The sequence below is a fragment of the Impatiens glandulifera genome, chromosome 1 (genome assembly GCF_907164915.1).
Source record: "Impatiens glandulifera chromosome 1, dImpGla2.1, whole genome shotgun sequence".
Classification (NCBI taxonomy): domain Eukaryota; kingdom Viridiplantae; phylum Streptophyta; class Magnoliopsida; order Ericales; family Balsaminaceae; genus Impatiens; species Impatiens glandulifera.
In genome coordinates, this window is record NC_061862.1 from 134,278,574 (window position 1) to 134,295,124 (window position 16,551).

The 16,551-nt window shown below is 33.2% G+C and overlaps 2 protein-coding genes across 7 annotated transcripts; both read left to right on the forward strand.

The window, feature by feature from the left end:
• The first annotated feature begins 637 nt into the window (after window positions 1-637).
• Window positions 638-9,167, forward strand: LOC124919832 (zinc finger CCCH domain-containing protein 48-like). Of its 6 annotated transcripts, none has more exons than XR_007097609.1 (9): window positions 639-1,236; window positions 1,322-1,417; window positions 1,749-1,838; window positions 1,919-2,020; window positions 2,683-2,829; window positions 2,919-3,063; window positions 3,167-3,226; window positions 8,594-8,691; window positions 8,798-8,836. XR_007097609.1 is itself a non-coding variant. In XM_047460173.1 (9 exons), exons 1-9 carry the CDS (start codon window positions 817-819, stop codon window positions 8,937-8,939), a joined length of 1,275 nt encoding a protein of 424 aa, XP_047316129.1. In that variant the 5' UTR covers window positions 646-816; the 3' UTR covers window positions 8,940-9,167. The 6 variants fall into 6 exon arrangements, 5 of the variants coding, with proteins under 5 accessions (XP_047316133.1, XP_047316134.1, XP_047316130.1 ...); XM_047460173.1 differs by having other exon boundaries at window positions 646-1,236; window positions 2,919-3,038; window positions 8,798-9,167; XM_047460177.1 differs by lacking the exons at window positions 8,594-8,691; window positions 8,798-8,836 and adding an exon at window positions 3,899-3,924 and having other exon boundaries at window positions 638-1,236.
• A 6,284-nt stretch (window positions 9,168-15,451) lies between these two features.
• On the forward strand, window positions 15,452-16,293 carry LOC124944045 (secreted RxLR effector protein 161-like). Its single transcript, XM_047484503.1, has 4 exons — window positions 15,452-15,512; window positions 15,630-15,736; window positions 15,830-16,147; window positions 16,261-16,293. The coding sequence occupies exons 1-4, from the start codon at window positions 15,452-15,454 to the stop codon at window positions 16,291-16,293; spliced, it is 519 nt and encodes a 172-aa protein (XP_047340459.1).
• The last annotated feature ends 258 nt before the right edge of the window (window positions 16,294-16,551 follow it).

The following is a 16,551-nucleotide window of genomic DNA, read 5'->3' on the forward strand; positions in this document are numbered from 1 at the left end:
AAAACAAATTTATCATGTAAAAAGTTAGAGAGAAAAACTATGTTCAGGAACATAAGTCATTTTGGGAGCATTCTGTTATCCTAAACATAAGTCATTTTGGAAGCATTCTGTCCCGAACATGGACATATTCGGGACTTTCTCTCTTTAACTTTTTATATTATAATTTTTTTTTACCGTGTATTATTTTTTTTTACCTGGTTGCCAAGTGGAGGGTCACTGTGGAGTCGTTGTCCCAACGTCGCTCTCTCTATTATTACTCGAGACAATCGACTAATAACCTGCTTATTGGTGGGTGCTCATCCTACCTATTTTGAAATTTATTTTTTTCCAATTCAGACCAATCTTTTCTATGTAAAACTTAATTTTAAATTTACATGTAAGAAGAAAAATATCACAAGAATTAGAAAAAGAATAAAAAAAAATAAGACAATAAAACTCTTGCAAAAAAACAGAATTTCAGCACTTCCCTCCCTCTCTATATGTCCATACACTTCGCGCTTCAAAAGTGCGGGAGAATTAGGGTTTCTGATTTTTTGTGTCAATCAAAAGAAAACAGATCAGGGCAAATCTTACCAAATTCTTTGAAATTCTTAATCATATCGTTCCCTCTTCCTTCATCGTCAATTAGAAATCATTGTCCGATCTGAATCAGCTCATATGAGCACGGATCAGCTGTCCAGATAATTCATTTTTCTTGTAATGATCACGTTAGATTCGCTCAACTCTCCATTCTCCACGTCTTTAACTCACTTGACGTCTTCACTTTTAGCATTTAGACTCGTATAGACACATATCTGATTTGCGGTACAGTAAGTCATGGATGTTGATGGGAACAAAGAAATATTCCAACGATTTAGACCGTCAGGCGACAATAGAAATCACAAGGTTTGCTATCATTGGCGGGCGGGTAAATGCAATAGGTTCTCATGTCCTTTTTTGCACAGAGAGTTGTCCGCACCTTATTCAAACTACAATGATGGTATTTCATTGGTTAAACGATCACAAGGGTTTTCCGATGATCATAATTCTATCCGCCGGAGTCCCAATTTCAATGGGACATCTACATGGGGACGAGTGTATAGTGGTGGGGGTGGCAGTCGTGTTGTGACGAAGACAGAAAAGTTGTGTAACTTCTGGAGTCAGGGAAGTTGTTCTTTTAGAGATAAGTGTAGATATTTGCATTCATGGTGTACTGGCGACTTTTCATTGTTAACACAGCTTGAAGGACACCAGAAGGTGTAGCTATTGAGCTAAATTTGATTGTTTTGATTTAAATCAATGGTTTATAATTATGCCAATTACTGGTCTTGCTATTGGTTAGGTTGTTACGGGAATAACTATGCCATCTGGTTCGGATAAGCTTTATACTGCAAGTAAGGATGAGACTATCAGACTTTGGGATTGCCAATCTGGTCAAGTAAGTTTCCATCACCGTTTATGATGCGTATTTTGGGTGTAAAATTTCATGTGTGGGGAAGAAGCCTTGAGAACTATTTTTTTTGATAATTGAATATTCTACAGTTCTATCTCGTCTTACTTGGTTATAGAAAATGACTTTTGGTTGAATTGAATATAGATTGATTGATCCTTGCTTTGAAGTATGGAGAAAAAATCTGCTATGAGAAAGAAAAATCTGGAAAAATGTTCTGAAAACCTTACTTGGGAAGATGTTGCTCTTAATAATCTGTGGCTTCAGAAGTAACAAAACATGATGAAGTAAGAAACTTATATTGTTTTTGCCCTTTCAGTGTGCTGGAGTCATCAATTTAGGGGGCGAAATTGGCTGTATGTTAAATGAAGGTCCTTGGATATTTGTTGGTTTGCCACATATGGTCAAGGTAAGATTAAATTAGTGCTTTTATATTTCTTGACCTTCTAAATCATCTCGTTTTTTTTGCTTGTCATTGCTTTACTATAGGCATCGAACACCCAAACAAATGCTATGCTGACTCTTGGTGGACCTGTTGGACAAGTCTACTCATTAGTTGTGGGGAATGATATGCTCTTTTCTGGCACACAGGTCAATTTCTTATTCTTTCAATTTTGTTCTACACCTTTTCTCGAAGGGGTTACAGTCGGATATATAAATTTGCTTTTCCTAGTATGTGAATTCGGCCTACATATAATTGATACATTTCGAATTTGTTGGTTAGCTTCCTTAACTCATTTTGGAACCTAGCTTATTTTTTTAAATGTTAAAGTTTGTATTAATAAAGTTGTTGCAAACACGACTTCTAATAATACAAACAATTTCCAAACAAAGTCTTGAACATGAGGTCTAAATGTTATTTATTAAACAACTTAAAGATCAAGCCATGTTGAATTGGTACAATTCCTTTGATCTTGTTTGATCTTGGTTATTTGAGATTATTTCCAAATGTTCCACTATCCAATAAACAATATACTCATTGATCACATCATTCAAATCATCAACTAAAATACTAAAATGCCATGTATGGTTTTCTTTTGAAAATATTAATTCATTATATATTTATACTCCTAATGTTTACTCAAATAACCCCAAATAACCTTATTTTTCATAACCTACATCAAACGAAGTTATTTGAAAATAACCCCATATCAAACAAGGCCTGGTGTTTTTATATGATTTTTTGTTTATATTTTTTCTTTGTTCATTTATCTTTTGACATTAAAATTCTCAGAAGAAGCTACGATTTGCAGGATGGGACTATTTTAGCATGGAAATTTAATGCTGCTGCAAATAATTTTGAACCTGCAGCATCACTTAAGGGTCACAATCATGCTGTTGTGACGTTAATTGTTGGAGCTAACAGACTATACTCTGGTTCGATGGATCATTCAATTAGAGTTAGTTAATTTCTGTGGATGATCATCTTGATTTACTTGTATACAAAGCATAGTGCTGTTTTGATTGTCTTTACTGTCAATGTTTTCAGGTGTGGAGTCTCGATAATTTGCAGTGTTTGCAGACGCTAGCAGATCATAAATCAGTTGTAATGTCTATTCTTTGCTGGGAACAATTCCTCCTATCATGTTCGTTGGATAAAACAATTAAGGTTGTTCTTTTTCTTCATGCTAATGGTAGAGCTTCACCCCAGCCTTTTTTTTACTTTCAGATGATGATCTTGTTCAGAAAATGAGAAATTTTATCCACATCTCATTAGTTTACGTCCTGTATATATAGGTCTGGGCTGCAACTGGAAGTGGAAATCTGGAGGTCACTTATACACACAATGAAGAACATGTATGTTCTTGCTACTATTCTTTTCATTTACATAAGCTTAAAAATTAAAATCAATTGTGTCTTTTCCTTCTAGTATGTATTAATCCAATCTTTGCCTTGTTTTCTGTGGGTTATTTCCAAATAATCCACTATCAAATCAACCATCACTTCTTCAGTCACATATTCAAATAGTCAACTAAAATACCCAAAACTCTAAAATATACTTCTATATTTCACCATCATTAAAGGTAAAAGATAATTGGTCATTTAACCTAAAAATATGGATTGTTTGAAAGAAACATCAAAAGACATTATTTGAAAATTCGTTGATTATTCAAATAATCCAAGATCAAACAAGCCCCTGATATTTGTTTCGCTCCTGCAAAATGTAACAGATTGGCATTTGGGTTAAAAAAATAAAATTCAAAAAACAAGTGGAAAAGATAAAAATAAAGTGAAAGAAAAAATTGAACATAAAAGTTAGACTTTCTTTTAAAGATTTGGTTGTTTAGGCATTTTCTAGGAAACCAATATTTTGTATTTGTAGTTGTGGATTCTTAAGAGAAAGTTTGTTTGTTGTATTGAACAATTAATCTTATGATTTTAGAGCATGACTTGAGGTGTTAATAAGTGTGTTTTTTCTTTTATCTTCTTCACAAAAGTGACCTCTTGTCTTACAAACACAATTCAAAGAGAAGGAAATGGGGAAAGAGAGAAAATGAGAAAAGGGAAAAGCCTCAACTTGCAGGAGGGTTAGAGGTTATAATTTACAGAATTTTGAGTAGGTAAAAAATGTGTTAAAGTTATTGTGAGAGTCATACCCTTAAAATATATGAATTACAATGTAATATATCTATAGAATTATGGGATATTTTAGGTAGAGATCTAGAGATCCTATTTTAGAATCAAGGATATATGAGGATAGTTATCTATTAATTTATATACAATTATTATATACTTATTCTTTTACATCCAAATATGAGGTAAAGCGTATTTACTTAATTACAGGCTAGAATAACACCTCATTACTCCTCAAGCTGGTTGTACATGCCCAGCTTGCAAATTAGGTATTTGAATCTCGTTCGTATAAGATCCTTAGCGATGGTGTATGCATCATGATTAGTTGTTGGAATGTAAGAAACCAAGATTTTTTGCCTCCAATCTTCTCCAATATAAAGTGTTTTTCTATCTCTACATGTATAGTTCTGTCAGAACTGGGTTCTTAACCATGCAGATAATGAACCAGAGTTTGGAGATTCTTCGAATCCTTTTAACTAGAGTCCTTTACATATGCCAAGTGCTAAGGCTTTGAGTTATGCTTCTACACTACTTCGAGACACCTCTATTTTTTCCTTTCTTCTTGAAGTTACTAGACTTCTCCAAACATATGAACAGTATATCAATGTAGATTTCACTTCTTCTATCATTACTTTTCTTTAAGAATAGGCCTTTTCCTGGAGTGAAAGATATATTTCAAGATTTTGTATACTGCATCTATGTGTTATTCGGTAGGACTATGCATGAATTTAATCACAGTACTTATTACAAAACAAATATTAGGTCTAGTGTGTGACGAGTAGATTAGTTGACAGACAAGTAACTGGTAGACTTGCCTTTGTCCGCTAGAGTACTTTTAAGGTCAACTCCCATTTTTTTGTTAGGATCAAGTGAGTGTGAGTTAGTTTCAACCCAACATTCTAGTTTCTTTTTTATAGGTCCAGGGTATACCTCATTTTAGTGACAACGAATCCTTCTTTGGTCCTTGCAACTTTCATAACTAGGAAGTATTTTAAACTTCAAATATTTTTGAGTTCAAACTCTTGGCCAATTGGTTTTTCAAGCTTCATCCTCTGAAATGTATTCACATTTCTTCTCTCAATCTACCAATGAGTCATCCTCAAATCCTATCACAAGATACAAGTTCAATGAGACAAACTACCTACAATGTAGATGACCACACTGTTATATCATTCTTGAGCAACCTATGACCACCAAGATAGGAGATTACGAAACGAAGGACTATATCCAGCACATATGAAACCCTAACTTATGAAGGGTTGAGATGAAAACATAAAGGATAAATCGAATGGTTAAGATTTGACCAAGCAAATTCATTTAAGAGCACATGACCTGCTCATCGAAGGATTCTAGGATTAAAGGTCTTAGGAACAGTTTGATTATAGATCTTATTAATAGTATACTTTTTAATCAATTACAATTAGCCTATAAATACAGGAAGACCATTGTAATTCAAGATAAGTTTTTTAATAATAATGTTTAGCAAATTCTTAGCCTTTCTATCCAATAAATTCTATCTCAATCTTCCCTTTCTGATGAAGTATCTCAATTCCCCCCTTACACTCACAATAAACCCAATTAAGGGTTTGCATCAACTTCTAACTATATGAACTGCTAAAGAAATATGGTATGCTTTCAAAGAAGCTCATTTCAAATCTGATAACACAACACAAGTGTTCTAGATTGCAATATCTGTCACTCAATTATAATATAGGCTTATTCGTTAACATGATCACTAAACAATAAATGAAAAATATAATCATACCAAAATATCTCGAACCCCATGGCTGTGGGGTGTCATGCTAGTTTTCCTTCATTCACAAAAAAAAAAAGATTCATCTGAAGCGCTTTGAGCTTAAGTGGGGGCCATGGCTGTGTGGCGTGTCATGCTAGTTCTCCTTTAATTCTCACAAAAAAAAAAGTTGAATGCTAGTTCTCCTTTAATTCTCACAAAAAAAAAAGTTGACTCCTGAGAAATTGACCAATGAAGCAATTTGTCGATCGCCACATTTTCTAATTTGAACTTTAATATCTTTATTGGTCTCCTTCCTTGTTTTGTTAACATTTTTGATTTTTCAGTTTGGACTTCGATTTGTTTTTAGTTTTTTAAATCATTTTAATAGCCTTTTTTAGGCGTAAACGACTCATTTTCTTGGTTGCAAAGCTGCATAATGTGCGAGAATGTTTTGCTATATTTAGGTTGTGTTACACCAATTTGATTGGTTTCAGTTTGGGTCTCTTGCATTATCAGCTTCCTAAGCTTAGTAGACTTGACACTTTTTTATTTTCTTTTTAAACAATGACTTATATGACTGAGAATGTATTCCTAACCTCTTATGTTGTAAGAGGTAACTTTTCTTATGGAGCGGATGCGGGGCATGCAAATACACCATTCTCGCCTTATCCCGATCAACTACGGGAAAAATTGTCCCACACAAGACAATTCAGATCCATACCATCGGGACAAATTAAATTGTCAAGCTTACATGTAACTACACATTGCAAGTTCACGCAATGAGGAAAGCCTAGTGACCTAAGTAGCACTGATACTTAGAATATTTTTTTGAGTATTCGAGACAGATACGATACGGAAAAACAGGTATTGGATACGGTAAAATATGTAACTTTGACTTCTTTGACTTTTTTTAGGGTTGACTAATCCAATACGGCTTGGATACATTTTGGGTAAATTTTTCAAAAATAAAAAATTTAGAATAAAAATGATAAATAAATTTTTTTGAGAAATTATATTAATAAAATAAATTAATTCCTAAACTAATATTTCATTCTCTCTTATTTATAAAAAAAACTCTTCTCACTGCTGTAAATTTTTTCTTACTGCCTTCGTGCTCTCATGCTCAACTGTCATCGCCGCCGCTCGTCTTCTTCTCTTCTCCCTTGGTAACCCGTGCTAAAAAAAAGATCTCTAAGATAAGATTTATAGTTTCTATTTAGCCTAGTGTGCCTGCTGTCTTAGATAAGATTCTTTTGTAGTTTCTTATTTAGCCTAGTGTGCTTGCTGTCTTAAATAAGATTCCTAGTTTATTATTTAATCAATTTTGTTAGTATGTTATAATTTAATGATGAATAACTATATTTTTATTTTTAAATTGTAATGAATATTATAAAAGATGAATATGAATTTCTATCTTTATTTATTTTAATAATAAATTTATATAAATATTATATATATAATGTTTTTAATAGTTTGTTTGTCCTAAACATTTTATATATTTTTAAAATTTTCCATAACGTCTTATCGTAACCCGTATCGGTGCAACATAGCTAGTCACCTATATGTTGCGCATATGGCCTTGTTCTCTTTAGGTTTTTTAAATAACCCAAACAAAATCAAATTTTTAATCAATCACTTCTCAACAATTACATCACTTATTTCATTAACCAAAACACTAAAATACCCTATATTTTAAATTATTATTTATTATTTTATTTATATATATCAATACCCTTTAAGTTTTTTTACCAAAAATAATCATCACCTCTTTAAAATCATCAACAACCATTATTTTTTTCTCACTCTAAGTTAAAAAAAAAAAAACAATTCGAACAAGGTCTATGTGAAATTTTAGGGATAAACCTAAATCCTATTTGTGAGACTCAATTTTAGGGATAAACCTAAATTCTATTTGTGAGACTGATGGTTGCCAGCATAAACTTATGCCTTGTTTATAATAGATTCTAACATATAATGATGCCTTTTCTCCAAATATTGAAAATGATCTCATCTCTTTGAGATGATTGTGTGGGTTGTTTATGGAGTTAGGCTTTTGTTTTTATTTTATTTAAGTATAATGCAACTTTCTAAACAGGGTATACGCTGTTTGGTTCGGTTGATTTGTACACAAAATTGCACAACAAATCGGATTTGGTTTATTGTTTGGTTTGGTTTAGTCGGTTAAATCAAATTTTATTTGTTTGACAAAAAATATTAGTACATCATATAATTATATCTAAATTCTATTTGAAAACAAATATTTTCTATCTATATGGTAGTTTTAATAGTTGAAAACTTAATTATTAAGAGAAATATCTAGGTATATAGGTTATAATCAAATTATGTATATTTTAACCATGATCAGTCTGTTTGGTGATTTGACTGCCACTAAACCGATCAACTGAACTGTTGTGTTCGATTTATCGGGTTCATAAACTGTCGGTCATTTGGTTTGGTCGGTTGGGTTTAGGGGGTTCACTCTTTTTGTTTACACTTTAATAAATAACTGTTCTGGGTAGTTTTGTGGCTAGATGCTTGGAGAACAGTTTGCTTACACCTTAATAAATAACTGTTCTGGGTAGTTTTGTGGCTAGATGTTTGGAGAACACTGGATTAAAGTGGAAGTCAGGTTGTTGTATTAGCCTACTCTAGAATTAGTCTAAATGCGCAAAAGTTGGGCTGAACACCCTGAATACAAAAGGAAAGAAATAACTACGACTACCCACAGCTCCTATGAGAGGCGTTTCCAAATAAGCCTATTATTGCTCTTGAAAATGTTACTTTCTTTTACTTAGAATTTTTTTACTTGCATAACTAATTTAGTTATAAATTAATCCAAGTATTTTGTATTTCAGGGTCTGCTGTCGCTTTGTGGCATGCATGACTTGGAAGGCAAACCGGTCCTACTATGCTCTGGCAATGACAACACAACTCGTGCTTATGACTTGCCATCGTGAGTTTTTTCAAGCAATTTGGCTATTCCTATTGTCATTTCTGTGCTTTGGTTGGTTTGTATAGGTCTTCATTCATATTTTAACAATGTCATTATCTTGGTGTAGATTTTCCGAGAGGGGCAAGATATTTGCAAAACAGGAAATTCGATCCATACAAATAGGTCCCGGAGGGTTGTTCTTTACTGGTGATGGATCCGGACTAGTAAAGGTGTGGAATTGGTCGCCTAAAAAATCTGCTAATGCTTGACCGATGAGAAGCCCTTATGTTTTCTTACTTTTACTTTTTGTTTTTCCAGTGTTTTTGGAAGAACCATATATAGTAATTTTTGAGATGAAATAAGTCACAGTAGCATTTAGTTTGTAGAGAGAAAACATTGCATTTCACAAATTTACCCCTCTTGTAATTGTATTCTTTTAAAGCATTAGACTATTTATGAAGTATATAGCAAAAAAAAAAGAGACTATTTGTGAAGTGCTTTTTGTTTCAATGTAATTGGTGACATCTTCAGCTACAAAAGCCCAGGAAACCATTATTTTAGGTCAAACCCTTACTAGGGAAAATGTTGTTTATTGGGTCTGTTGATATTTCTTAAGCCAATAGATTATTGAGGAATTGGGTAATAGAAGGATCTGCTTTAATTTGTGGAGATGAAAACTTTGATGGTTTATGGTTGCCACTCATTGGTGTGATGCTCATGCATTATCCAATTAATTGAAAATTAAGAAAACTATGATTGTATGAAATAGCATTACCCAATTAATTGAAATATAAGTAAACTATTATTTGATGAAATAATTCTTATTTGGGTTTTTTTAGATTTTTTTAATGGACAAAACCTTTCTCTCCTTATTATAATATAATTATTTTCGTTTTTTTAATTAGTTGAACACGTTTATAATTATTTTTAAATAAAGTATTTTTTCAAGATTTACATATTATAATTTATTGGAAGTGATCCGCCTAACTAAAAAAAATGTATAATCTAATAAAAAAGATATCATGAAAAAATTAGAATAAAAATAGATTTGATATTTTTTTTATTTATCAATTTAAACGTATTTGTTTATATTAAATATTTGTTTTTTTAAGATATATGCATTTCAAACTATCCAATGTAGTTTGAATATTTTAAAAATATTTAATACGAGAGAATAGTTAAAAAATAAAAAAAAGTGATAATTGCTATTTTTTTATAAAGGTTAAATTAATTAAAAAAAGTGATAAATTCTATTTTCTTATAAATGTCTTAAATTAATTAAGAAAATGAAAATAATATGTTAAAGTGTTAGTTCTAGGGGTGGGTCGGTACGGTATACCTTAATGTTTTATCCATACCTTACCGAAAATTTCGGTACGTAAAAAATGCATACATTTACATTACCTTGATTTTTCGGTATACCTTGATTTCAATATACCTTAATTTTGGTATACAAAAAATTCATACTTTTACCTTACATTGATTTCGGTATACCTTAATTTCGGTACGATATTGATATTATACATTTAATACCTAAAAAATATATTAAATTAAAAAAATCAATCTTATCGATAAGGTAGAGATTGCATATATTGAATAATAATTCAGTATAATTATATTTTGATATTATTCAAAAAATTATATTTTTATAATTAAATTAATATCAAATCTATTTAATTATTTTTTTATAAGTATTTATATATATATTATATATATTTGAACTTATAAATACTATTTCAGTATTTCGGTATATCTCGATATACCAAAATTTTAAAAATCTCATACCTTTACCGTACCAATAATTTCGGTATCGGTATCGGTATCATACTTTACTTTTTTTCGGTATACCTTAAAAATCGATATTTTCGATATATTGCGGTATGATATTTTTGATATACCTTTAATATCGGTAATTTTTCCTACCCCTAGTTAGTTCGTTTGAAAAAAACCTTAATTAAATGATTAAAATTGTGATATTTTGAGTTTTGACGTAATTCAAAGTTCGAGCCCAACAAATTGATAAACCGACTTAAGTTCGAACCTCAAATATCAATTGGACCATGAATTAATAAGACCTCATTATATATTTATTATTTTATGAAAAGAAATTCAAACCAAGACTTTGACGGTTCACGTAAAATCGTTAGAACCATTGTAAAATCCGATCATAAACTCAAATCGTAAAAATTTACTTATAAATAATATTTAATTATTAAATAATAAATCATTCAAATTATTTTAAATTTAATAATAAAAATCATTCAAAATATTTAATAAATTCCTAACCAACTTTTAATTAACAAATTAAATGATCCACAACTTATCTAATTTTTAATATCAAATTGTCTAAATCATCCCTAACATCAATTTTTTTAATCAACTTATACATTTTTTTATTATAAGTGAAACTATTATTTCAAAATATAAATCAAAACTATTTTAATAAATTAGATTGATCAAATATATTTATATTTTATTTAATATTCAACTAATATATAAAATAAACAAAGAATTTGATTTAAATTAGTAAGAATTTACACTGAAAAAATAAGTATCAGTATAAAATTATACTTATTATTTATATATTTATAATTTAAAAAATATTTTCAATATTTTTAGTAAAAGAAACTTAATATCTTTAATATTTAATTTATCTATATATATAATAAAAATTACAATTTTATATTCAATCAACTATTAAATAAATAAATATCTATATTATTATATTTTACCCTAAACTCCACCTAATTAGACCGTCATAGCCGGCTGCACCGTCCTCTCTTTACCGTTCTTTACTCCCTCAATAAAACTTCCGATCTTCTTTATTATTATTTTATAATTGTTGTTATTTCTATTGTTTGGCGCTAAATCATATATAAGGTTCATTCCTCATAGATTGATACTTTTTCTTAAACACTAATGAACTCTCTTCTTCAGTTGTTCTATTCTCACTTTTATTAATTTCTAACCAATCTTTCTTATTCTGTCTTATATTTCCTCACCTAGTATATATTGGATAATTGGAACATAACATCTGGTATCAGAGTGGACGATGCTCGAAAGTGAAGAAATGGCTCTAGAAATAAGATTTAAAAGTACAGACGACTTATTTCAGCGGTTAACGGAAAGAATGGAGAAATCTGATCAAGTGATGCAAGAAAGGATGGAAAGACTAGACAAGTTACAAAATGTTTCGTTGATAAGTTCAAATCAAAGACCGGAAGAAATGAATATGAAATGCGTGATAATGCTTGAGTTGATGAATTCCAGTAATCGTTTCCCTGAAGGGTCAGGAGTGCATCTTCATCGAATCGTAGACCAAAAGAAGGCGATGACATTCTGCCAAAACCGTCTGAAACTAAACTGGTAACTCCTTTCTCTAAATCAAAGCAAACAAACACTAATGGAGGTGTAACGATCTGCCTTTAGTATAGAAATTAATATCACATTTAATTCTACAGTTATGCAAAATTAAGTTAGTATTTACGTTTCTTGTTTTCAGCATTTTTATAGGCGTAGTTTATTTCTTTTGCTGTAATCTGTTTTATCTTTATCTTTTGACAATTAGAAATCTCTCTTCATCTGTTTATTTCCACACTTCATTGTTCATCATTTTCTTGCATTCCGCACAACAATTGGTATCAGAGCGGGTTAGATCCGATCAGATTATCACTATTTGTTTTCTGGCGAGAGAATGTCTTCAATGAATCTGAAAATCGAAAAATTCACAGGGCGAAACAGTTTTGGTCTATGGAAGATCAAAATGCGAGCCTTGCTTAAACAACAAGGCGTCTGGGCACCATTGTCGAAGGAAAAGGCGAAGATAGTTGCAGGTCCTGCAAAGGAGTCTTCCTCTGGTAAAATCACTGCTGAGCTTGAGGTCTTGGAAGAGAAGGCACACTCAACGATTTTACTCTGTCTGGCTGATGAAGTGATTACTGAGGTATTAGATGAAGATACCGCAATCGGTCTGTGGTCGAAGTTAGAGGCTTTGTACATGACAAAGTCACTAACTAACAAGTTGTTATTGAAGCAACGCCTGTTCAGTCTACGTATGCTTGAAGGTAAGCCTCTTCGTGAACATCTTGATAAGTTAAACACTATATTACTTGAATTGAGAAATATAGATGTTAAGATCGAAGATGAAGATGCTGCATTAATTCTGTTGGTATCTTTACCCAACTCGTTTGAAAATTTTGTTCAATCGTTCATTGTGGGTAAAGACTCTGTAACTCTAAAGGAAGTTCGGTCAGCACTTCATACTAGAGAACTGCGTCATAAGGCGAGCGGTGAAATTGTAGACAATCAAGCATCTGGGTTGATTGCCAACACAGTCAACTACAAAGGGTCTGGAAAGAAGAAGTATCAGAAATACAAAGCTAAGGGCTCTAATGCTAAAGACATCTGCAATTATTGTAAAGAACTTGGTCACTGGAAGAATAATTGTCCTAAGAAAAGGGGCAAATATTCTACGGCTGCGATAGCACATAAAGACAGAGACACCGACTCGGAGGAGGACATTGCCCTTGTAGCTAACGCTTCTCTACAACCTATTGATACGTGGGTGTTGGATTCAGGGTGTTCATATCATATGAGTCCGAACAAAGAATGGTTCGATACCTATGAAGATTATGATGGTGGAAACGTTGTCATGGGAAATGATGCCATATGTAGAACGGTGGGTATTGGGACTATCAAGATTCTGACTAATGATGGTAAGATACGGACCCTAACTGGCGTTCGGCATATTCCTCAACTGAAGAAGAACCTAATATCTTTAGGCATTTTAGATGCTAAAGGTTTTAAGTTTAGTGGTGAAGAAGGAACATTGTGCATCAGTAAAGGTTCAAAAATAATACTGAAAGGTATTAAATAGAATACCTTGTATATACTACAAGGTAAGACGCTGACAGGTTCCGCTGCGGTCGCATTCAAATCTGTGAATCGACACCCTGATGTAACCAAGTTATGGCATATGCGACTTGGACATATGGGGGAGAGGGGGATGCAAATTCTGTTCAAACGAGATCTTCTATCTGGCCACAAGGTTACCAACCTTGAGTTGTGTGAACACTGCATTTTCGGGAAAAAACATCGCCGCAAGTTCAGTAAGGGAGTTCACAAAACTAAGGGCACACTGGATTATATCCACTCTGATTGCTGGGGTCCTGCTCAAGTTGAAGGTATAGGAGGTTATAGCTATTTTGTAACATTCATAGATGATTACTCAAGGATGACCTGGTTGTATCTTCTGAGACATAAGAGCGAGGTATTTAAGACCTTCAAACATTGGAAGGCACTGGTGGAGAATCAAACTGGAAAGAAGGTTAAGAGGTTGCGAACAGATAATGGGCTTGAATTCTGTTCATCTGAGTTTAATGAGTTCTGCAGGGATATGGGGATTGCAAGACATCACACTGTTCGAGGTACACCACAGCAGAATGGTGTAGCAGAAAGGGTGAATCAAACATTGTTAGAGAGAGTTAGAAGCATGCTCTCTAATGCGGGATTGACTAGAAAGTACTGGAGCGAGGCTGTCTTAACAGCTTGCTATCTGATAAATCGTGCACCACACACTGGGATTGATTGCAGAATCCCTTACGAGGTATGGTCTGGTAATGTCGTTGATTATTCTCATTTGAAAGTCTTTGGGTGCACATCTTACTATCATGTTAATGAAGGAAAGTTGGAACCAAGGGCAAAACAGGGTATTTTCATGGGCTATGGAGATGGAGTCAAGGGATATAGAATCTGGTCATCTTCTGAAGGTAGAGTAATCCTCAGCAGGGATGTCACCTTTAATGAGAAGTTTATACTTAACTCCTCTATCAAGCCATCACTTTCTAGAGAAAATAATAATACTGAGAAACAGGTGGAGCTTGAGGTGGCTCCAGTTCAAGGGACAACTGACATGACACACGATACTGATAAGTCATCTGAGGAAGTTTATCAATTTGGAGCACCTGAAAGTCAATCTGACATTGCAACACGACCTAGAAGGAAAATTAAACCTCCTGACAGGTTAATTCATTCAATCGAGGGAAGAAAGATCTCAACTGGTCCTGGAAGTAGGACAATCAGTCCCTCTATAAATGATACTGAAGAAATGGTAAGTTATGCACTTCAGGTAGCTGAAGATGTCATACATAACGAGCCATCTTCTTACAATGAAGCTGTTAATGGTGTTGATTCTGCGCAATAGATTGCTGCCATGTGTGAGGAGATGGAATCACTTCACAAGAATAATACATGGGAGCTGGTTACTTTACCTAAGGGAAGAAGAGTCATTGGGTGTAAATGGATTTTCAAAAGGAAAGATGGAACCTCTAGTGCTGAATGGACCAGATATAAAGCACGATTAGTTGCAAAGGGATTCAGTCAAAAGGAAGGCGTAGACTACAATGAGATATTCTCACCTGTAGTCCGACACACTTCTATCAGGGTACTACTAGCTATAGTAGCACATCAGGATCTGGAACTCGAGCAATTAGACGTGAAGACGGCTTTCTTACATGGTGAGATTGAAGAGGATATACTGGTGAGTCAGCCTGAAGGATTTCTTGTTCCTGGTAAGGAAACACATGTTTGTAGTCTGAAGAAGTCTTTGTATGGACTTAAACAGTCTCCTCGACAGTGGTATAAGCGGTTTGACAATTTCATGATTGAACATGGTTACAATAGGAGTGCATATGATTGTTGTGTCTATCACAACAAAGTCAGTGATGGTTCTTTGATTTATTTACTCCTGTATGTAGACGACATGTTAATCGCAGCCAAGAAGATGTCGGAGATTCAAAAGCTGAAAGACCTTCTTAGTTCTGAGTTTGATATGAAAGATCTAGGTGGAGCACGAAAAATTATGGGCATGGAAATAGTAAGAGATCGAGTTCAAAAGAAGCTATTTCTTTCACAGAAGAGTTATATTTTGAAAATGTTGTCTCGTTTTGGGATGAGTACAGCAAAGGCTCTCAATACTCTTGCAGCTGTTACTGATCATTTGTCTGCATTCGCACCCCAGTCTGAAGCTGAGAAGTTATACATGTCTAATGTACCGTATGCTAGTGCGGTAGGTAGTTTAATGTATGCCATGGTATGCACTAGACCTGATATTGCGTATTCAGTTAGTGTTGTTAGCAGGTTTATGTCTCGACCTGGTAAGGAACACTGGCAAGCGGTAAAACGAATATTTCGCTATCTGAGAGGCACATCCGATGTTGGTCTCATTTATGGGAGTAATAACCAGTGTCTCGTAACTGGTTATTCTGACTCAGATTATGCTGTAGATATCGATGGTAGAAGATCAATGACTGGTTATGTTTACACCCTTGTTGACTCTGTAGTTAGTTGGAAGGCAACATTACAGTCAACGGTGACGTTGTCCACTACCGAGGCTGAGTATATGACGCTAACTGAAGCAGCCAAGGAAGGTATATGGTTGAAAGGATTAATCAGTGACCTTGGTATCCATCATGATCAGGCAATTGTTTTTTGTGATAGCTTAAGTGCTATTTGTTTGGCCAAAGATCAAGTGCATCATGATAGAACCAAACATATTGATGTTCGTTATCATTTTCTTCGTACTGAGAATAGAATCAAAGTGAAGAAGATCAGCACACATCATAATCCTGCTGACATGTTCACGAAACCGGTTCCACTTAACAAATTCACCCATTGTTTGGACCTGCTAAATGTTGACAGTTGGAAGTAGTTTGATCAGGCTCTTCTTGTTGGGTGATACTAAGGCAAGGTGGAGATTTGTAACGATCTGCCTTTAGTATAGGAATTAATATCACATTTAATTCTACAGTTATGCAAAATTAAGTTAGTATTTACGTTTCTTGTTTTCAGCATTTTTATAGGCGTAGTTTATTTCTTTTGCTG

Coding starts and splice junctions, on each gene's coding strand:
- LOC124944045 (XM_047484503.1), top strand. CDS start 15,452: ATGTCGGAGATTCAAAAGCTGAAAGACCTTCTTAGTTCTGAGTTTGAT. Junction 15,513..15,629: donor GTTTGATATGAAAGATCTAG/GTGGAGCACGAA, acceptor GGATGAGTACAG/CAAAGGCTCTCAATACTCTT. Junction 16,148..16,260: donor TTGGTATCCATCATGATCAG/GCAATTGTTTTT, acceptor TACTGAGAATAG/AATCAAAGTGAAGAAGATCA.
- LOC124919832 (XM_047460173.1), top strand. CDS start 817: ATGGATGTTGATGGGAACAAAGAAATATTCCAACGATTTAGACCGTCA. Junction 1,839..1,918: donor GTTTGCCACATATGGTCAAG/GTAAGATTAAAT, acceptor GCTTTACTATAG/GCATCGAACACCCAAACAAA. Junction 3,227..8,593: donor ATACACACAATGAAGAACAT/GTATGTTCTTGC, acceptor TTTGTATTTCAG/GGTCTGCTGTCGCTTTGTGG.